Source organism: Molossus molossus, unplaced genomic scaffold, assembly GCF_014108415.1.
Source record: "Molossus molossus isolate mMolMol1 unplaced genomic scaffold, mMolMol1.p scaffold_m16_p_18, whole genome shotgun sequence".
In the NCBI taxonomy this organism is placed as follows: domain Eukaryota; kingdom Metazoa; phylum Chordata; class Mammalia; order Chiroptera; family Molossidae; genus Molossus; species Molossus molossus.
Window position 1 is genome coordinate 55,916,640 of NW_023425353.1, and position 20,877 is coordinate 55,937,516.

The window sequence follows — 20,877 nt, forward strand, 5'->3', positions numbered from 1 at the left end:
TTGAAAAAAAAAAATGTCCTTGGGTGAGGATAAAAAAAAAAATACAAACACATCAATAACTAATATATTGGAATATACTCAGTTTATTATAGAATATTTTTATACATTATATAAGACAGGAAGAAAACTAGACTTAGGGGGAAATAAACAAATATAGACCATAACACAATAGATCATTTTACTGATGAAACATCTGGTTATAAGTGTGTGTGTGTGTCTGTGTGTATAAAATTATCAACGTGCAAATTAAAATAATTGCTTTAAAGTTTAGACCATAATTCTTTAAGAGAAAGATCCACATCTAAGCACAATATATAAGCCTTTAACAAGCAATTTCTCATTTATCTTAATATACAATAAAGCATGTTAAAAACCTGAGGCATACTACAAAATGTAGAAGCATGATAATTTCTGTAAATATGACAAACAGGGAATTTTTCAAAGCAGTAGCTCAATTTTTCCACGTAAGAAAGCTATAACTAGTCACACTTCAAACTATCTCTCACTTAATAAATTTTTATTTAAAAAAATATTAATCACTTCTCAGCCTTTTGGCTAAGATATCAAGCACAGATATCTGTTCTTATCAGTTTAACATCTGATACATTCTCTAACCAAGGAAAACATATTAAATAGATTTTCGTAGCAGGTGGAAAAAAACTTTTAAATATGAAAACAGAAAAAAATCTGAAAGACAGAAACATGCAGATGTTATTCTATAAAATCAATCTGATTATTTTGTGATAATTTTCCAAAATCAAAGGTCTTTCTATAGAAAAATAATTAATTCTTATGATAACAGATTTAAATATTTGATTTTAGAATTGATTTAGTTATAGCAATAATTTGAGAGAAAGCATCACTTTCCAAAGAAAGAACTTTGCCAATATTTTCTTTTTCTTTTTTTTAAAGGCAAAGAAATATATAAACATTATCAGATTGCTTGGGCAATGGCGCTGCAGAAAGCTCGGACATAGAAGCTTTGCTATTGTGTAAACAACTTAAAATACCAACCCTGTGACTGCCAAGACTTCGAATGGACAATGCATCCTCAACTCCCTGATAAAAATAAAAACAAAAGTTTGTGAGTGACTACATTAAGTTAATGAGGAAAAGGATTAGAAGCAAGTTTATAGGTTATTACAAACCAGATAAGGACGATGATGACTGGACCGGTGGGAATACCTGGCCCTTTCTGAATCTTCCTAGGAAAGGAGAAAGTACATGGAGCATTAATCACCGAACAGAGGACTATCAGAACAACTGAGAGAAGAACAGTCAGTTAAGAGCACAGTCGCACCTTCTTTACAGCAAGCAGGTATGAACAATCAGTTTCAAAAGCTGAGTTTGGGGCAGCCACATGCTTCATTTGGAAAGAAAGTAGAAATGATTTTGGCAATAATTTTATTTTAATAAGTGTATGTATGTCTGACCCCTTGTAGCATGTAATCTATATATATGATGAAGATAGCTCAATATACCAAGATAAAATAAGTATACTTAAACAAAAATTGAGTTTAGTATTAAAAGTAGATTTTTATCTAGATTTTTCATTGTGAATGTTAGTTTATGCAAGGCAAGAAGAAATGTTTACTTTGTTATAGATGTATTAAGGAAAGAGTGTATTGGTTTGAAAAGATATGGGCTAGCCCTGGCCAGTTTGGCTCAGCGGTTAGAGCGTCGGCCTGCAGTCCGGGTTCGGTTCCCGCTAAGGGCACTTACTTCGGTTACAGTTTGTCCCCGGCCCTGGTTGGTCGTGCGGGTGGCAGCCACTCGATGTGTTCCTTCACATCGATGTTTCTCTCTCTCTCTCCCTTCTTCTCTCTCCCTCCCACTCTATCTGAACAAAAAATGGAAAAATATCCTCGGGTGAGGATAAAAAAAAAAGAAAAGAAAAGAAAGAAAAGATATGGACTATAATTTTCTGCTCACTGCAAAGAACTTCTTTTTTTCCTTTACTGGAAAAGAACAACTAAATGAAATAGCCCCTGACTGTGTACTGTTAGTTAAGAAAAACTACTTATAAATTATAATTAGATACATATTTTAGGGTTGGTAAAGTTAATAAGAGGTATGCCTTACAAAGAGTACAAAGAAAAGAGACCACAACCTAACAGTTGACTAAATTAAACGCAATTCTAAACTTTTCCACATTCAGCTATTAGCATTGGAACATTAAGTCCTGAATCATGTGAAATCAAATGAGTAGTCCCTAGAACATAACCAACTTAAACAGTAAAAAACTTCTGATCCTTCAGATTTTCAAAGTTCAAAGTATTAAGGTGATTTGCATTGAATAAGAATCTATACACAACTGGTCCAAATGGGGACACAGTTGATGCCAGTGATGAATCAATACCTCAAATACCCTATTGCCATACAGCATGATCATTATTCAGGTGGAACAAAAAGATGTGGCTATGCCTGATGATTCATTTCAAATACAGAAAGAGGAATTCAACTAAAACACCACATTTAATTAATGCCTTACTTTGGTCATGACTGAGTATAACTGCAAAAAAACTCCTGTTTGTCATCTTCTGCGTGCATTGACACATTTGATCAGATCTGTTCAGAAGTCTATTTATAAGCACTAGTATGATTCAATGAGTCAATATCCAATAGGATGTTCCGATATTTAGGAATTCATCAATGATTTACATTTCTAATATATAATAGACAAATGTAATCTGCAGGAAGCCAAGCAAATTTCTTCCCTTTCTTTAACTATCAGGCGATACCACAAACATTTTGGGGACATGTGCATTAGCCCAGTAGGGTAGATACAGTTAAGTGATGACTAGTTTTAGGCTAGTTAGCTTGGTTAGTTTACATAGCCCTGTGCTACAAAAGCAAGTTAATTCTACATGTCCCCTCCCAATATTATTTCTTGTACTAGAATGACATACATGATTTAATGTTCAATTTTCCTTTAATTTTATCCTTTCTTTTCATTCCACCTACCACACAAGAGCACTTTTAAAAACTACGTCTAGTCTAGCCAGTGTGATTCAGTGACTGAGCATCACCCCGTGGACTGAGAAGTCCTGATTTTTTTCCTGTTCAGGGCACATGCCCAGGTCATGGGCTCGATGCCCAGTAGGGGGTGTGCAGGAGGCACACTGATCTATGTTTCTCACATTGATGTTTTTATCTCTCTCTCCATAAAATCATATTTAAAATAAATACATAAAAATACCTTATTAATTATTGATATGTCTCTATATTTAAACAGCTTTTAATTAGCCTCTTTTGAAAAATGGCCTAAAAAGACTTCAAAAGGCTACAGAACAAAATGTAAACCCCACCCTGGTCGGTTTGGCTCAGCGGTTAGAACGTCGGCCTGCGGTCCAGAGACACCCGGGTTTGGTTGCCACTAGGGGCATGTACTTCGGTTGCAGTTTGTCCCTGGCCCTGGTTGGGTGGTGTGGGTGGCAACCACTCGATTTGTCCCTTTCACGTCGATGTTTCTCTCTTTCACTCTTCCTCTCTCTCCCTCCCACTCTATCTGAACAAAAAACAAAAAAATGTCCTTGGGTAAGGATTTAAAAAAAAAACAAAAACAGTAAACCCCATACAGGCCAATTAATTTGACCTGAGAGAATAGAGCTTATTCTGGTCATAAACTACACCACAAACTACTTGTCCAACAGAAATTTCTGTAACAATGAATATGTTCTATGTGTGTATTGTCTAATAGGGTAGCCTACAGCCACACATGGCTATTGAGCATCTGAAGTGCTAGAAGTGAAACTGAGAAACTAAATTTTCAATTTTAATCTATTTAAATATAAATTTAATTATACACGTATGGCTAGTGGCTACCATACAAACAGTAAGGCAAGCTCAAAGCAAATTTTTATTACACCCAAAAAGACTCAGAACACATATTTTATTAAGAGTTGGCCTCGGCTTTGGCCAGTTTGGCTTAGCGGTTAGGGTGTCAGCACGCAGACCAGAGAGTCCTGGATTTGGTTCCCTCGGTTGCAGTTTGTCCCCGGCCCGGTTGGGGTCGTGTGGGTGGCAACCACTGGATGTATCTCTTTCACATTGATGTTTCTCTCTCTGTTCCTCCCGCTCTATCTGAAGATAAATGCAAAAATGTCCTCAGGTGAGGATTAAAAAAAAAAGAATCAACCATGCAGCACCCCTCTTACATAGCAAGATACGTGTTTGGGTAGTTTTATGACTCCTCCTATCTTGAATACTTTTGCATAGTGCTAAATGTGAGGGAAACTAAAGGAAACCACTGTGCAAAAGAAAAGACCCTAACACCACCACAGAATTATTCTTAAGAGCTAGAAGAGTCCTTAAAGGTCAATTAGTCTATCCCTTCAAAGTCATAAAGCTAGGACCAGCATTCAGTTATTTTGACTCATCAGACAACTGAACTATAACGATTCCATCCTACAGTGACTAACTCTATACTGATTACATAAAAAGAACATAAAGAAAACAGCAAGGTACCCTGGTTTTTACTCAAAGGTTTCTCCTTATCTGAAAGAACAAACAGCTTCATATCACAGGTATTTGTATAGTAGTATTTAAATTGCCAATTAGCTTTCCTTGAATTAACAGCACCAGGGCCCTATAGAAAAAAAATTCAGTAAACTGTGTTTTTAGGTGTCAATTACAAGGCAGAATATCCCTCTCTTCCACAGTCAGGAAAACAATACATGTTCACTGTCCTGGGAGTACTTATTAGTATAAAGGATCCTAGGCTGAACTTATAGATCAATGCCTTAAAAGATGGATATATATTTGTTTAAGTCTTTCTGGAAAATTATGTATTGATACATTTAAATTAAATTAATGGAAATTAAACATATTCTTGTTTGTAAAAGTTTACTTGAAGTGAAAATAAAGTGGTTTTATTTTTTAAAAACTCATAGCCCCATGAATACACTTGGCCATCTTCTCTATCAACAAATAATACTTAAGTCAGGCCAGAGTCATTCACTCAGTTCTAAATTAGGAAACTTCAGAAGCTTCATTTACTTTTTCAGGGCACCAATATGCTACTGATTAAGAGCCTGTTTAAAAAACAGAATCATTGGCTAAACTAAAGATTATATATTTGAAGTCCCAGAGAGACTTAGGCCTTTTCTTGTTGGTTCTTTTGGAACTGAAAAACACAGGTTCGGCTGCCTGCCAAACAAAAACCAAAGTCGTGTGACTGGTGCTGGTGCAAAAGGAAAGAGGTTCATTCAAGTGCCGTGACCAGGAAAAATGGTGGACTCCCGTCTCAAAGACCATCTCCCCTTCCTGCTTAAGCCCACAGTTCTTATAGGGATAGGGAGGAGAGGGCTTTTTTCTTACCCAATTATCTTGCTAGCTTTTGGTACGCTGGGGTCCTGCCCATTCATCTTTCTGGTTTTGGGGGAGCTTGGGCCCTATCTATTCACCTTTCTAGCTTTTGGCATGCTAGGACCCTGTCCATTCATCTTTCTAACTTTTGGCATGCTCAGTGTAAGAATCTTCCCTGTTCCATCTTCGCCAATGGGGGAGACACCCTGGCACTCCCTGCACTCCTCACTGTCTTTGGTAACAATTTCACCTTCCAATCCATTAACAGAGGTGGTACTCTCTCATACCTTCAAATTCTGGCTTTACCAATGATTAAGCAAGTTGTTTATCTCACCAATCCTTTACCACCTGATCTACAAAAACAAAGACAGTGGTACCTATCTTATAATGTGAAATAAAAACATATGTAAAAAGCATTAGCACAGTGTTGACATACAAAACATACTCAAAGTGAGCTTCATTCCTGAAACTCATGCCCTTGCTTTCCCTATTCATATCCCAACATCCCACCCCCTACACAAATAAGGATTAAAATATGGAAAGATTCTTCCTTCTAATAACTGACAATCCTACTGGTTGTATATACATTATTTATTTTATTATAAATTAGTAATTTATATTTCATATTGTGACTATCACATGCCAACTTCTACTATAGACTCACTGACAAAAAGGAGCCAGAGAGACAAAAATAAGATAAAAAGTGAGATGAAACATCAGTTTGAAAGAAGTAAAAAAGCAAGTGTCAGAAGAGGTTAGAGGTGATTATTCTCATCTGAAACTAAACCCCACCTTCTCTGCATCTCCAAGTCTGAACTACCATTCAAAACTTGGATTAGCTTCCACTTCCATTTAGGCCTCTAATCCAAACGGTTCACCCTTCCATGAAAATCTAGCACACTTACTGGCTGAACTGCACATATTTCACAGAGAAAAAACTATGTTTATCTTCATGGCCTTTGAATACAGTGATCAAATACCAAACGTTTAATATAAGTTTTTTCTTATAATGTTTTGGTTTGCCCTAAGATATTAAAATCTTAGGCTATTTAATTTTAGAACTATAACACATAAAAGAAAAAATTAAACTAATATTTTCATGAATAATTTGCAAGCAAAAGTGATTTTTTTTTATTCACACAAAACATTCTTAATGCACCATTAGTAATATTACTACAGTTACATGCAGAAGACACTTTACAGATTCTACTCCAAAGCAATCAAACATTATTTTTCTCTTTTCTAAAATACCACAAAGAGAAGTATGACAAAGTTTTAAATTTATAGGTCAATATAGTCATAAATACTTTAGTTGTGGTTGTACCCTACAATGCTGCTATTGAAAGGATTTGCTTATGAAGGTTGCTGACTTAGCAGCAATTAGACCGTGGTTCTAAACTCTTTAGGGATCACACATGTCTTTGAGTATCTGATGATAGAAAAACCCATGGGCAAACAAAACAAAACAATACCCATGGGCATTTCACACACAAATATATATATATATATATATATATATATCCCAGCCATTGTGGCTCAGTGGCTGAGCGTTGACCCATGCACCAAGAAGTAGTCAGTTCAATTCCTGGTCAGGGTACATGCCCAGGTTGTGGGCCAAATCCCCAGTGGGGGGCATGCAGGAGGCGACCAATCAATGTTCTCTCTCATCGATGTTTTATCTCTCTGTCCCTCTCCCTTCCCCTCTCTCTAAGATCAATAAAAAAAAAATTTTTAATACACACACACACATCCATCCCAGCTGGTGTTGCTCAGTGGATTGAGCTTTATCCCATGGACTGAGAAGTCCTGGTTCGATTCCCGGTGAGGGAACATGCCTCAGTTGCGGGCTCGATCCCCAGTGCGGGGCATGCAGGAGGCATCCAATCAATGTTTCTCTCTCACATCAATGTTTTTATCTCTCTCCCCCCTTCCTCTAAATAATAAAAACATATCAAAATATGTGTGTGTATACACACACACACACACACATATATTTATTCAAAATTTTGTATGAGATTTTATGGCTTCATGCCCCATCCCCAAGACTATTCACACACTAAGTTAAGAACCCCTGCAATAGGAGACACTTGGGAACTCATCAATATTGAAAAAAAGTTCGAATTTAGGAATGATTCATAGTAACTAATGTTCTACTGGTTCTCAATTTGCTCTTGTAGTTAACAAATTTGGGAATGGTTGTAGAAGACCTGAAAAGTAAATGAGAGAACTGGAAAATTAAGAGTAATTTTCAGAGGCAATGGAAGAATGACTTGGGTCATCTCTCAATAAAAACCCTGCTAACTTAGTTTGTAAAGAGAGAGAGAGAGAGGGAGAGAAATGAAGAGGGGGAGGGAGAAAGGGTGAGGGGGAGAGGAGGAGAGATGAGAGAGGGAGAGAGGGAGAGAGGATCAAATTTCAGGTCAAGAAGAACAAACCCATAGAAAGAAAACATACTCATTTACTCAAATCTTTCTTAGTCAGTGGTATTTTTGAGATGAGTGTGAGGCTGTAGACTACAACAGAAATGGTTAGACTCCAAGTCATATTTTGTTCATTATAGACAGAAGAGAGAATCTCTGACCTTTAGGTTCATACATGCCAACCACTCCTACTTTGCAAACTATTAGTCAATGTTTTACTTCAAAATTGCATTATTTCAGCAAGTGATCACAACATGCAGGACAGGCAATCCTGGCCTACCAGCCACTTGTGAATCTGTCCCCACTTCCGATCAAAGGAATGATGAGAATGCTACAAATGCAAAAGTTTCATAAACTGAAAAGTTTCCAAATTACTGCATTCTCTGAAAACTCTTAAATTAAGCATATACATTTGACCTGAGGGCAATGATTGTTGTTTGAAAGTTACACATTCAAAATACAGAAAAGTACTAAGCTAAATATGTTCAATAATAACACATGGTTCGCTGTAGTTTAGAGGATAGTAAACAGAACTTATATTTAATAATTATCTCCTTATAATTTATTATAATTTTAGGAGTATAAAAGACAATGCATTGTAACATTTTTGTTTTGAACCAAGAATTGAATTCAATATTTGAAACTATATATGAAGTTAAAAAAAATTACAACATATTAACTGTTTTTAGTTTTGGTTTACAGTTGTAACAATATGAAAACTATACACTTCTGTTTACTCTGTTAGCAGAAGATGCACCACCAATATCAAAATAAAGTGTTTAATACTATCCTGCAGGTTTTTTCCCTCTTTATACTAACACAACATCAGAAATATTTTTTATGTGAATTTTCAGAGCTAGGACAATGTCAGAAGGAAAAAAAGTATTTATTTCATTTTTAAGTATCCTAATTTTTATATGCCTATTTTTAAAAATCTGGTTCTGTTTTTCTTTCTGATGATAAAAGCATACTGAAACTTATGAACTATAAAAAAGCATAAGAAAACAAAATCAATCATAATTCTACCATAGCCAAAGTATTGATAACCACTTCTTTTTAGTAGTTTTTAATTCTATATATAGGTACCAGATTTTGTAACATGAAATTGGAGTCCTACAAGTCTTATAGTGTGTTGCTGTTTTCCATTTTCTTACATGAATATTCTCCTCTGTTATTAAATATGCTTAAAAATTATAAGGGCCCTGGCCGGTTTGGCTCAGCGGTTGGAGCGTCGGCGTGCAGTCCAGAGAGACCCGGGTTCGGTTCCCGCTAAGGGCACGTACCTCGGTTACAGTCTGTCCCCGGCCCTGGTTGGTCGTGCGGGTGGCAGCCACTCGATGTGTCCCTTCACATCGATGTTTCTCTCTCTCCTCTCTCTCTCTCTCTCTCTCTCTTCCTCTCTCTCCCTCCCGCTCTATCTGAACAAAAAATGGAAAAATGTACTCGGATGAGGATAAAATAAATAAATAAATTATAAGGTAGAATGACTTCACAGTGTTTTATTATGTAGATATCACAATCAAATTAATTGATGTCTAGGACACTTAGTACTATAGTAAATAACTATTATCTCTAAGCATACTTTAGCTAATAAGTAAAACACTTATAACAATGTAAAAACTTACAACACTGTACACCATAAGAGCTACATGTGTTTGCTGTTATCATTTAAAACAATCGCATTTAACTTGTTGACATGAATGGATTGTTAAAATATATATAACAGATTGTACTCATGCCTGTTTCAAAGAGAACTAGATTTACTTCAGAAGTAAACAAGCAAAGTACTGACTTGAGACTTGTAAGAAATTCAGGCTATTTCCCCCAATTACCTCTTTCTGCTGTCGTTCCAGTTCTCTCATGCGTATATCTCTTGCTTCTGCCCGGGCAGCCCGCTTTGCTGCCAGCCTTGCCTCTGCCTGAAAAGTAATATAAAAATTCAGCTTTATTTAAAAACAGAAACCACAACTACCTCTACACCAGCTTAGAGGAGAATAAGGAGCCAATGAGACATGATTTTCCATAGGGTGGGGGTTGGGGGGGAACAAGATATCCTCTATCAGCGGTTTGACTGACTTCAGTCAACTCCTATACACTCATTTCTTTCTCTAGTCCCAGAGTCTCTCTTGAAATCTGGCCCTTTACCTTTAACTGCTTGCCTTGATTACACATTCAAAACATTTTACACAATTCACTATAGGTCTCTTCAAACTTGCTTTTCCAGAATGTCTTTCCCTAGCAATTCAATCACACAAATTAGAAACATCAGAACCAGCCTCTATTTCATTTTGGGCATTACCAATATTCAGTCTCCAAGTATTTCCAATTCGCTGTCACTGAGTTTCTCGCAAATCCATCTTGGCCTTTTATATTCCCAGTGTTTCTGCTTGTTTCAGAACTCTTCATATCTATACTCTCTTTAAATTGATGTATAATTCACATATTATCAAACTCATCACTTAAAAGTATACAATTTCATTTTTTTTAGTTTATTCACAAGGTTGCACAACTATCAATACTGTCTAATTTCAGGATATTTCCATCACTCCACAAAGAAACCTCACATTCATCAGTAGTCACTCCTCATTAACCCCTCCCCTTCCAGCTCTTGGCAACACTAAACTACTTTCTGTCTCTATAAATTTGCCTGTTCAGACATTTCATAAAAATGGAATCATACAATAGGAACTCTTCCTCTCTTGCTTGGAAAATGCATCTACCTCCAAATCTATCTACCAGCCTCCAGAATCTGCCCTATAATTCATCTTCTACATGGTTACAAAATTGTCAATCTGCTTATCAAAACATACTTCTGATCATGTCATTCTGCTATGTAAAATTCTCCACTGTTTCCCCATTACTTATGGTTAAAGTAGAAACTCCATGGACCAGCACAGAGAGAATAGAAGAGAGGAGATGCAAAGCAAAAACAAATAAGGTTCCTCCCAGTCAGATCTCCATCTCACTTCCCAGTGCTTCCCCACATGCACCAGTTGCTCCCATCTGCCTCCATTCCTGGACTCGGCCATGCTCTATTAAGCCTCTCTCTCTTCACATATTGTTTGCTTGGCAGGAGGTATTCTCTCTTATTCAGCTAAAATAGTATCTTCTATGAAGATTGCCCCATTCCCTTTCATAGAATGATACTGTATGCACATGCTTCTATTGTGGCTTTATTACACTGCATTCAAGTTACAGGCTTCTGTCACCACACAACTTGCAGGCCTCAACGTCTGCTACATAAACAAAAGGATTTCAAGCCACGGGCCAAAGTTTCAAGGAAATAGCTTGATGCACCACATGAAACAAAGATTTTCTCTCTGGTTTCTATCTTGTAGTGGTTTCCTCTATTCTTGGCCACATCCTAACTCTGATTTCCATCTCCCCTTCTAATATCAATAGCAGTGGGTTCTTCTCATTTGTTATATTCATGCCCAGGTCTCATACTAAGAAGTGATTCAGCCAATGTTTAAAAGGGACTACTGTGTGTAAGTTATTACACTAGATGGTAAAAATACAGAATAAGATGTGACACCTCTGCCCTAAGAAGTTCACAGTCTAGTTGAGGGAGACAGAAACACAATGCTTATAAAGAAGGAAGCATGAAAGAGGGAGCAATGAAGTTATGCCTGGCAAGGTCACAGCAGGCTTCTAAGAGGAGGAGGCAGTTTAACAGTTAACACTTATTCAACTACCCACTGCTGGCAATTTCCCAGTCTCCTTTACTGGCCTTTTTGTACCAACCTCAAGCTCCAAACACTGACATGAATTTTACATTGGTCTCTAATCTTTAAAAACCTTTACTGACACCCTGGGTGGCTCAGTTGGTTGGAGCATCCTTTATACACCAAAAGGTTGCAGGTTTGATTCCCCGTCAGGGCACATGCAAGAGGCAACCCATCGATATTTCGCTCTCACATAAATGTTTCTCTCTCTCTCCTTCCCTTTCTCTAAGATCAATTTAAAAAAACAAACAAACAACAAAAAAAAATCACCTATTCCCCATCTTCTTTTTAAAAAAAAGCAAACCAAAGTATGCTCTGCTTTCTTTATCCCTCTATGAGTGGGCACCACTTTATTACTAGAGTTTGTATTTTACAGAAAAAGACTATAAGTCTAAGTTATGCTTCAGCAGATCGTAAATATATTTTAAAATTACAAAGTATCATTTTTCCAGGAAAAATTTTCAAACCTCTTCTTTTAATTGAAGAAATGTGTAGAAATTTTCATTTTCATGTGTATTAGGCTTTGTACTTGTAGCCTCCCTTAGAAATGTATCAAGCATGCCAATTTCATCGGTCTAATAAAATGGGATTTCCCTCACCAAACCAAAATTATAGATCATTGAAATCTATTCTCAAACAAAACTTCTTTTTATAACAAAAGGGAAAGGAACCTGACTACTGTGCAATAGAAAAAACATGAACTTTAGAGTCACAAAAACACCCTTTTATTCCGTTTGTCACTTAGCAAACTTGATCAAACTACCATCTAGATGTTACTTCCCTAGCACATGGTCTTGAAGAAGGCCACTAAAGAAGTTTATGAGAGAGATAAACAGGATTTAAAACTACTTGATTTGGCCCTGGCCGGTTTGGCTCAGTAGTTAGAGTGTCAGCCCGAGGACCAAAGAGTCTCGGGTTTGATTCCTGGTCAAGGGCACATACCTCGGTTGCAGGTTCAATCCCTGGCCCTGGTCAGGGTCGTGAGGGAGGCAATCGATCAATGTGTCTTTCTCATACTGATGTTTTTCTCTCTCCCCCTCCCTTCCTTCCACTCTATCTAAAAAAATCAATGGACTCTGGCTTGTGTGGCTCAGTGGTTGAGCTTCGACCCATGCACCAAGAGGTCACTGGTTTGATTCCTGGCCAGGACACATGCCCAGATTGTGGGCCCAATCCCCAGTGGGGTGCATTCAGGAGGTGGCCAATCAATATTCTCTCACTGATGTTTCTATCTATCTCTCCTCCTTTCCTCTCTCTAAAATCAATAAAGAAATTAAAAAGTAAAATAAAATAAATAAATGGGAAAAATATCCTTAAGTGAGGATTTAAAAACTAAAATAAAATTCTAATTGTTCTTTAAAAAAATAAAACTACTTGATCTGGTTCTTTGGATACATTGCCACCAGATGCCTGAGGTGGTGCTGACAGTAGGAGATTCCAATCTAGTAGACAAAACACGTGGTCTATACTTATACTTAGTGATTTTCAACCTTTTCCTCTCATAGCACACATAAACTAATTTTTAAATTCTGTGGCACACCAAAAGATACAATCATCAAAATGGAAAGGCAACCCACTGTATGGGAAAGCATAACTGCCAATGATACATCAGATAAGGGGCTACTTTCCAAAATATATAGAATAGTCATACATCTCAACAAAAAGAAGACAAAGAACCCAATTAAAAAATGGGCAGAGGACCTAAATAGACACCTCTCCAAACAGGACATACAAATGGCCAAGAGACATAAGAAGAAATGGTCAACATCACTAATCATCAGAGAGATGCAAATTAAAACAATAATGAGGTATTACTTCACATCTGTCAGAATGGCCGCCATCAACAAATCATCAAACAAGTGTTGGCGAGGGTGTGGAGAAAAGGGGACTCTAGTACACTGCTGGTGGGAATGCAGACTGGTACAGCCACTATGGAAAACACTATGGTGTTACTTCAAAAAATTAAAGACTGAACTGCCATTTGACCCAGTGATCCCACTTCTAGGAATATACCCTAAGAAGGCTGAAACACCAATCAGAAAGAATATATGTACCCCCATGTTTGTAGCAGCACTATTTACAATTGCTAAGATCTGGAAACAGCCCAAGTGTCCATCAGTAGACGAATGGATTAAAAAGCTGTGGTACATATACACAATGGAGTACTATGCAGCTGTAAGAAAGATCTCTTATCCTTTGAGACGACATGGAGGGACCTGGAAAGTATTATCCTAAGCAAAACAAGCCAAGCAGAGAAAGACAAATATCACACGATCTCACTGATTTGTGGAATATAATGAACACAACAGTCTGAGGAACAGGGTAGACCCAGAGACGTGGAAGTAGGGTACAGACTGACAGCCCTCAGAAGAGGGGGAGGTGGGGAGAGGGAAGAGGTAAACCACAGAACTTATATGCATGTACGCATAACTGATAGACATGGACAACAAAGCCAGGGATGGGGAGGAGGGTATCAATGGGGAAAAAAAGGAAAAACATCTATAACAAAAATAAATTAATAAAAAATTTAAAAATGAAAATAAAAAAATAAATTAAAAATTAAAAAATTCTGTGGCACCCCCAAAATATATATATTTTGCAAATCTGACCAAAAATAGGTACAATTTTGATTAATTCATTGTTGTGTTGGCTGTTGTTATTTTTTTATTTGACAATCTAAGGAAAAGAGGTCAGTGCCCCTGACTAAAGAATCAGGTATTGCATGTTTTAAAAATTCTTGAGGCACACCAGTTGAAAATCACTGCTCACACTGATACATTTTTAAACAGACCAATTATAGCTACACAAAGCATACTTCTAGGTTAACACTAGCATTTTCCCCTCAGAATACAATAGCATGAAAGAGCTGCTACAGATTTAACACCTACCTCACAAATATAAAATTTGTGAGGACATTAACAATAAAGGACCACAATAATTTACCTAAACAAAATTGGTTAAAAAACTAAACATAGATTTACAATTTGACCCAATAATTCCATTTCTGGGTACAAAGACCAAATAATTGAAAGCAGATACTCATACAGATATTTGTATATCAATATTCATAAACAGCATTATTTACAAGAGTCAAAAGCTGGAAATAACCCAAATGTCCATTAACAATTGAATCGATAAACAACATGTGTTATATAGGTGTATGAAAAAGGGGTGCTGTAATAAATCATACATTCCTTACTGGACAGGTAATGGTGGGTAGTCATGCCCGAACCCTACAACTTCTTTAGTGAAAGGTGTTCAAGCAAGTACTGTCTGTTGTTCTTGCCCATCAAGGTGAATGCACCTTTAAAATGCCAGAATTAATACCATCAAAGGCATGACCATCCTCAAGAAAGTGCATAATCTGGTTAACTGTCCTATAATCCAACTCTCACCTTGCTTTCTCCCACCTTTGCATAATCTTCCTTACATTCCCTCCTTAATTCTAAATGCATAAAAGAAACTGCAAATTGTTATTCTGGGGAGCATTTCCAATCTTGCTTCCTGGCATATATTATTAGTTTTGACTCAAACTCTTACAACAATTTACTACAGGTTTGGGTGTTTTTACATCGATATATAGACACATGGAATATTATTCAATCTTACAAAAAAGGAAATTTGACACATGCTTCAACATGTAAGAACATGAAAGACATTATCTTAAGTGAAATAAGCCAGTCACAAAGGACAAATATTGTGTGGTTCTGCTTATATAAAGTACCTAAGAACAGTCAAATACCAAGGGGATAGTAAGTAGAGCAGTGGCTGCCAGGGGACAGGGGAGGAGGAAATGAGGAGTTATTAAATAGGTACAGAGTTTCAGTATAGGATGATGAAAAAGTTCTGTCGACAACTGGCAGTTACGATTCTACAAAATGTAAATGTCCTTAATGCCATTGAACTATACATGTGAAGATCATTAAAATGGTAAATCCTGTTACATATATTTTACCACTTCCAGGAACTAGAAATTCGGTTTCAAAAGTTAACTGTGAAGTCAAGTAGCTCATAGGACCAGGTCTCTAAAAATAATTCTGGCCCTGGCCAGTTTGGCTCAGCGGTCAGAGCATCGGCCTGCGGTCCAGAGAGACCGGGGTTCGGTATCCGCTAAGGGCACGTACCTCGGTTGCAGTTTGTCTGCGGCCCTGGTTGGGTCGTGCGGGTGGCAGCCACTCGATGTGTCCCTTTCATATCGATGTTACTCTCTCTCTCTCTCTCTCCCTCCCGCTCTATCTGAATAAAAAAATGGAAAAATGTCCTCGGGTGAGGATAAAAAAAATAAAATAAAAATAATTCTGATCATTATACTTTCAAATATTAGGCACATTAAAGCAGATTAAAGAAAATAATATCCAATTAGATAGGAACAAAAAGTTTATTATCTGTAATACTTTCAACAATAAAGACAAATTTAAAACAAAAATTTAGCCCTGGCCAGTTCTGCTCAGAAGTTAGAGCATCGGCCCACAATCAAAGGGTCTCGGGTTCAATTCCCGGTAGGGCATGTACCTGGGTTGCAGGTTTGATCTACACCCCAGTCAGAGTCATGCAGGAGGCAACCCATCAATATGTCTCTCTCACACTAATATTTCTCTCTCCCCCTTCCTCCCTTCCACTCTATCCACAGACAATAATTTGGAGAAAGTAGGAGTGGGGTGGGAGCAGGGAGGAGGGGGTCAATAGGGAGGGAAAAGGGGAGACATCTGTAATACTTTCGACAATAAAGATAAAATAAAAATAAGTGATAAAAAATGTCAATAAATAAATAAATAATAAATAAAAATTAGTGGAAAAATATCCTTGGGTGAGGATTAAAAAAATTTATTCTTCTGCCCTGGCTCAGTTAGTTGAGTGTCCTCTCAATTCCCAGTCAGGGTACATGTCTGGGTTGCGGGCTCAATGCCCAGTAGGGGGCATGCAGGAGGCAGCCCACCAATGTGTCTCTCTCTCCCTTTCCTTTCCTCTCTCTGTCTCTCTCTCTCTAAAAATCAATAAAAACATTTTTTAAAAATTATTCTTCCTAGAGCAGTGAAAATGTTAATACAAAACATAAAGATATGTTTAGATAGAATTAAATCCATTTCTCACTAAATACTTGGGGCAAATGGGAAAAAAAAGAGCAAAAATCATGGGCTTTGATCACCTTTGAAACAAATGTTTTAGGTTATGTTAACTCATAAACCTTTTAAATTTTAGAATGTTCACTTTATCAATGAACTTATCACTAGGAATGGTATAATGATCAGTGAGAAAGAACTAGGAAAAAATGAAAACTGATTATGTTGCATGGTTTGAGTACTTCTACATTAGGGACTTTTCCTTCATCATCAGAGTTTTATATTTATGCTCTTTTGGAATTTTAGAAAACAAAAGTAGATGGGATGCAATAAAAAGAAAAATAACTCAATTTTAAAATGGGCAAAGGAATTAAACGTTTCTCTAAAGAAGATATACAAATGGCCAATAAGTACATAAAAAGATACTTAACATCATTAGTCATCAGAAAAATATAACTCAAAACCACAATGAGATACCAGTTCACACCCACCAGGATGGCTATAATAAAAGAAAATTTTTAACCAAAGGTAACTATTGTTGGCAAAGATGTAAGGAAATCGGAACCTTCATACATTGTTGGTAGAAATGTAAAATGGTGCAGCCTCTATTGAAAACAACTTGGCAGTTCTTCAAAAGATTAAACACAGACAATAATACCCAGCATCTACCTCTAGATATGTACCTAAAAGAAATGAGAATATATGTCCACACAAAATAGTATACAGGAATGTTCATTAGCAGCATTATTCATAATAGTCTAAAAATATGGAAACAACCCAAATGTTCATCAACTGATGAATGGATGAACAAAATGTGGTATTATCCATACAATGGAATACTATTCAGCCATAAAAACAAATACTGATAAAGGCTACAACATGGATGACTTTAAAAGCATTATGCTAAGCCCTGGCCGGTTTTGTTCAGTGGTTAGAGCGTCGGCCTGTGGTCCAGAGATCCGGGTTCGGTTCCCGCTAAGGGCACGTACTTTGGTTGCAGTTTGCCCCGGCCCTGGTTGGGTCGTGCGGGTGGCAGCCACTCGACGTGTACCTTTCACGTCGATGTTTCTCTCTCTCTCTCTCTCCCCCCCCCTCCCACTCTATCTGAACAAAAAAATGGGAAAAGTGTCCTCGGGTGAGGATTAAAAAAAAAAAAAAGCATTACGTTCAAGTGATAAAAGCCAGACACAAAGAACACATACTGCATAATTCCATTTATATAAAATGTGCAGAATAGGCAAATCCAGAGGCTGGGGCAAAGGGAAGATGGAGAATGACTGCTAATTGCAATGGTGTTTCCTTTTGTGCTGAAATGTTCTGCAATTAGAAAGTGGTTGCACATCCTTGTAAACATGCTAAACATCACTGAAATTGTATACTTTGTTTTTTGTTTGGTTTTTGTTGTTGCTTTTATCCTCACCTGAGGACATTTTTGCATTTATCTTCAGATAGAGAGAGAGAGAGAGAGGGAGGGAGGGAGGGAGAGAGAGAGACAGAGAAACATTGACACATCCAGTGGTTGCCACCCACACGACCCCAACCGGCCCAAGGACAAACTGCAACCGAGGTACGTGCCCTTAGCGAGAACTGAACCCAGGGCTCTCTGGTCCACAGGCCAATGTTCTAACCACTTAAGCCAAACCGGCCAGGGCTGAAATTGTATACTTTAAAATAATAAATTTTATGGTATGTAAATTATATCTCAAAAAAAATTAAGATACTAGGTACATAAAAAATATAATGCCTAAGATAAACTAATAGTAAAATATGTACATTTTCAATACATAAAACAAGAGAAAAGAAATCTAATGATCTAGTAAGTTTAGAAAATGTCAGCTTAAACTTTTTTTTAAATCAGTCTTTAGTAATACATATGATGAATTTCCAAGAAAAGGATAAAATAATAAAGCATTTCTCAGTCTCACATGACCACACTACTAAATAAACCTTAAGTAATCCTGCAAGGATCATGCTCCAAGGAACACATATGGGAAATAATGATTAAACTTATGGCAATATATCAGAATCCAATTCAAACTGTACTAATTCCATTAAGGGGTGACCTTACTTCTGATCTTAATCTTTGTAAAATTAAATAATGTTATCAGAATAATCTCACAATCAAAACCCAAACTTGTGAAATATGAGACCTCACACTAATTAGCTACCATCATTTGAGCCCTTACTTAGCAAAGCTAGGTGCTTATTTTCCCCTAATTCACAAAGTAACTCCTTTAGGTACAGAAAGGTTCAGACACTTGCCCAATAGCCCCTGTCCAGCAAGTACTGGAACCGAGATTCACATCCTAAGAATCTGACTCCAGTTAACACTCAACCATGTTGCCACACTTGATCTTTAAACCCAAAGTAAAGGGCACATCCTTAGACAAGTAATAAAAGTTAACTTTGGATGAGTTAGCCTAGGATTTTCAACTTAGCATAGATTCTTTCTTTTCTGTGAAACTGTACCATTATGGCTCTTATTTCTTTGACCATGACTTATACCCAAATGTAGGTAATTTTCTCCTTTGCTGTACACAGGCTTTTATCTTTTTACTCCACGTTTTCAATTACCAGCCAATGAGAATGACTCAAATCTAACATATAAAGCTCTGACCAAAATCAAAGTCTACATTGCTGTCTAGTGGGTCTCTTGTTAATAAACTTAGAATGAATAAAAGTAACCTCATCTTCCCCCCATGAATAGGGTTTGCTTCCCTATTTTCCAATCCCTAGAAATGAAACCCTCATTACATTTGTTGAAAATCCAAGGTCTCAGGGCCTCCTAATTCCTGACCAAACCTTCCTTTTCAATATTCCCTTGAATCCAATCTTTCATTTCCATTCCAACACCTTCCTCTTCCAAACAGGCTCTTACCACTTTTACCTATAATTCTAACTTCATTTTCTGCACTTTTTTTTTGCTTATTTATTTAATTAATTTTTGCTACAGATGTTTCTCCTTTCCCCCCCAATGACACCCCTCTCCCAGCATTGTCTATGTCCATTGGTTATGCTCATATGCATAAGTTCTTTGGTTTATCAACTCTCCTCCCATCCTTGCTATTCCATACTATACACCGTTGAATTAATCTGCCTGTATCACTAAGAAACAAGTGAGATAAAACATTTTAAAGTAAAATATGATTAGCCATAATATATTTTATAATGCCCAACATGCAGAAGCATCCTTATACTTTCTGAATTTTAAATCTGGATTCTGTTACTGCTTCAGTTAAATAAACACAGGAGAATAGGCTAAAATAAACTTGCTGTAGCTTCCAGTGGTACTCCAAATAAGCTCAACTAAGGTCAAGCCTATTATAACTCTTCTATCTGTCTAGTAGGTGTTCAAGTAATGCAGGATCTATCCAATCCACTGGACAGTGATTTCATTTGGGACTATCATTTGAAACATACAAACAAAAAAGGCTATGTTTATTTTTTTAAGTTTGATTCCATCATCCTAAGAGTCAAAGGCAAAATAAGTATGTTATATAACTCATAAACTCCATCCTCCCCAGGGACTTTGTCCCAACTACCTGATCTCTCTTCTGTCTTTACTTTCTGACTCTATTGGTTTGTTCGTCTCATCATAAGTAGGTTCCAAGTCTCCGTCATCATTTTTTTTTTTAATTGATGAAGTTTTACAATTTCTTACCAAAAAGTATAAATTCTCATTTTTTATGTATCCACAGTTCATGCCTTTAAACAAAGTCTCGCCTATTTTTAAACAAACAAAACATTCCATCCTGCCCTAACTGGTTTGAATCAGCAGTTAGAGCATCAGCCCATGGACTGAAGAGTCAAGGGTTCAATTCCAGTCAAGAGGACATAACGCAGTTGCTGTTCAATCCCTAGCACTGGTTTGGGTCATGTGGGAGGCAGCCAATCGATGTCTCTCTCACATCAATGTTTCTCTCTCTCTCTCTGCCTCCCACTCTATCTAAAAATCAGTGTAAAAATACCCTTGGGTGAGTATTTTAAAAAAAATCCCATCCTAGTTAAATTCTATCTTGTCTTCTCTTTATAGCCAACTTTTCTTAAACCACTGTCCTCAATTCCCATTCTTACTAAATGACTGCATTCTGACTTGTGTCCAAATCATTTTACTGAAATTGCTTATGCAAAAGTAACAAATGACTTCAAACTACCAAATCAGTAAGAATTTTTTCTATTCGTATCTCATTTGTCCTTTCTGTACTTCCAACATCACTGACCACTTAATTCCTTCTTAAAAACCTCACCATTTGCGTTTCTGCAATACTAGTCTTTCCTGGTTTTCCTTTTGACTCTGACCTCTTTTCTTCATGGGTAATTTTTTTCTGCTGGATCATTAAATTTTAATATAACCAAAGCTTCCAG

General features: G+C 36.9%; 1 protein-coding gene and 1 pseudogene across 10 annotated transcripts in view; one reads left to right on the plus strand and one right to left on the minus strand.

Moving 5' to 3' along the window:
• The window catches only part of LRRFIP2 (LRR binding FLII interacting protein 2), a 112,479-nt gene that overhangs the window by 60,126 nt on the left and 31,476 nt on the right, over window positions 1–20,877 (minus strand). For 4 of the 10 annotated variants that reach the window (XM_036266167.1, XM_036266173.1, XM_036266169.1 and 1 more), the window contains 3 exons: window positions 9,560–9,646; window positions 1,149–1,205; window positions 1,015–1,059 (listed from right to left, as the gene is read on the minus strand). In XM_036266167.1, coding sequence (XP_036122060.1) covers window positions 1,015–1,059; window positions 1,149–1,205; window positions 9,560–9,646 — 189 coding nt within the window. Of the gene's footprint in view, window positions 1–1,014; window positions 1,060–1,148; window positions 1,206–8,007; window positions 8,059–9,559; window positions 9,647–20,877 lie in introns of all 10 variants that reach the window. The other 6 variants (XM_036266174.1, XM_036266175.1, XM_036266171.1 and 3 more) reach the window with 2 other exon arrangements.
• Window positions 536–665, plus strand: LOC118633667 (annotated as a pseudogene).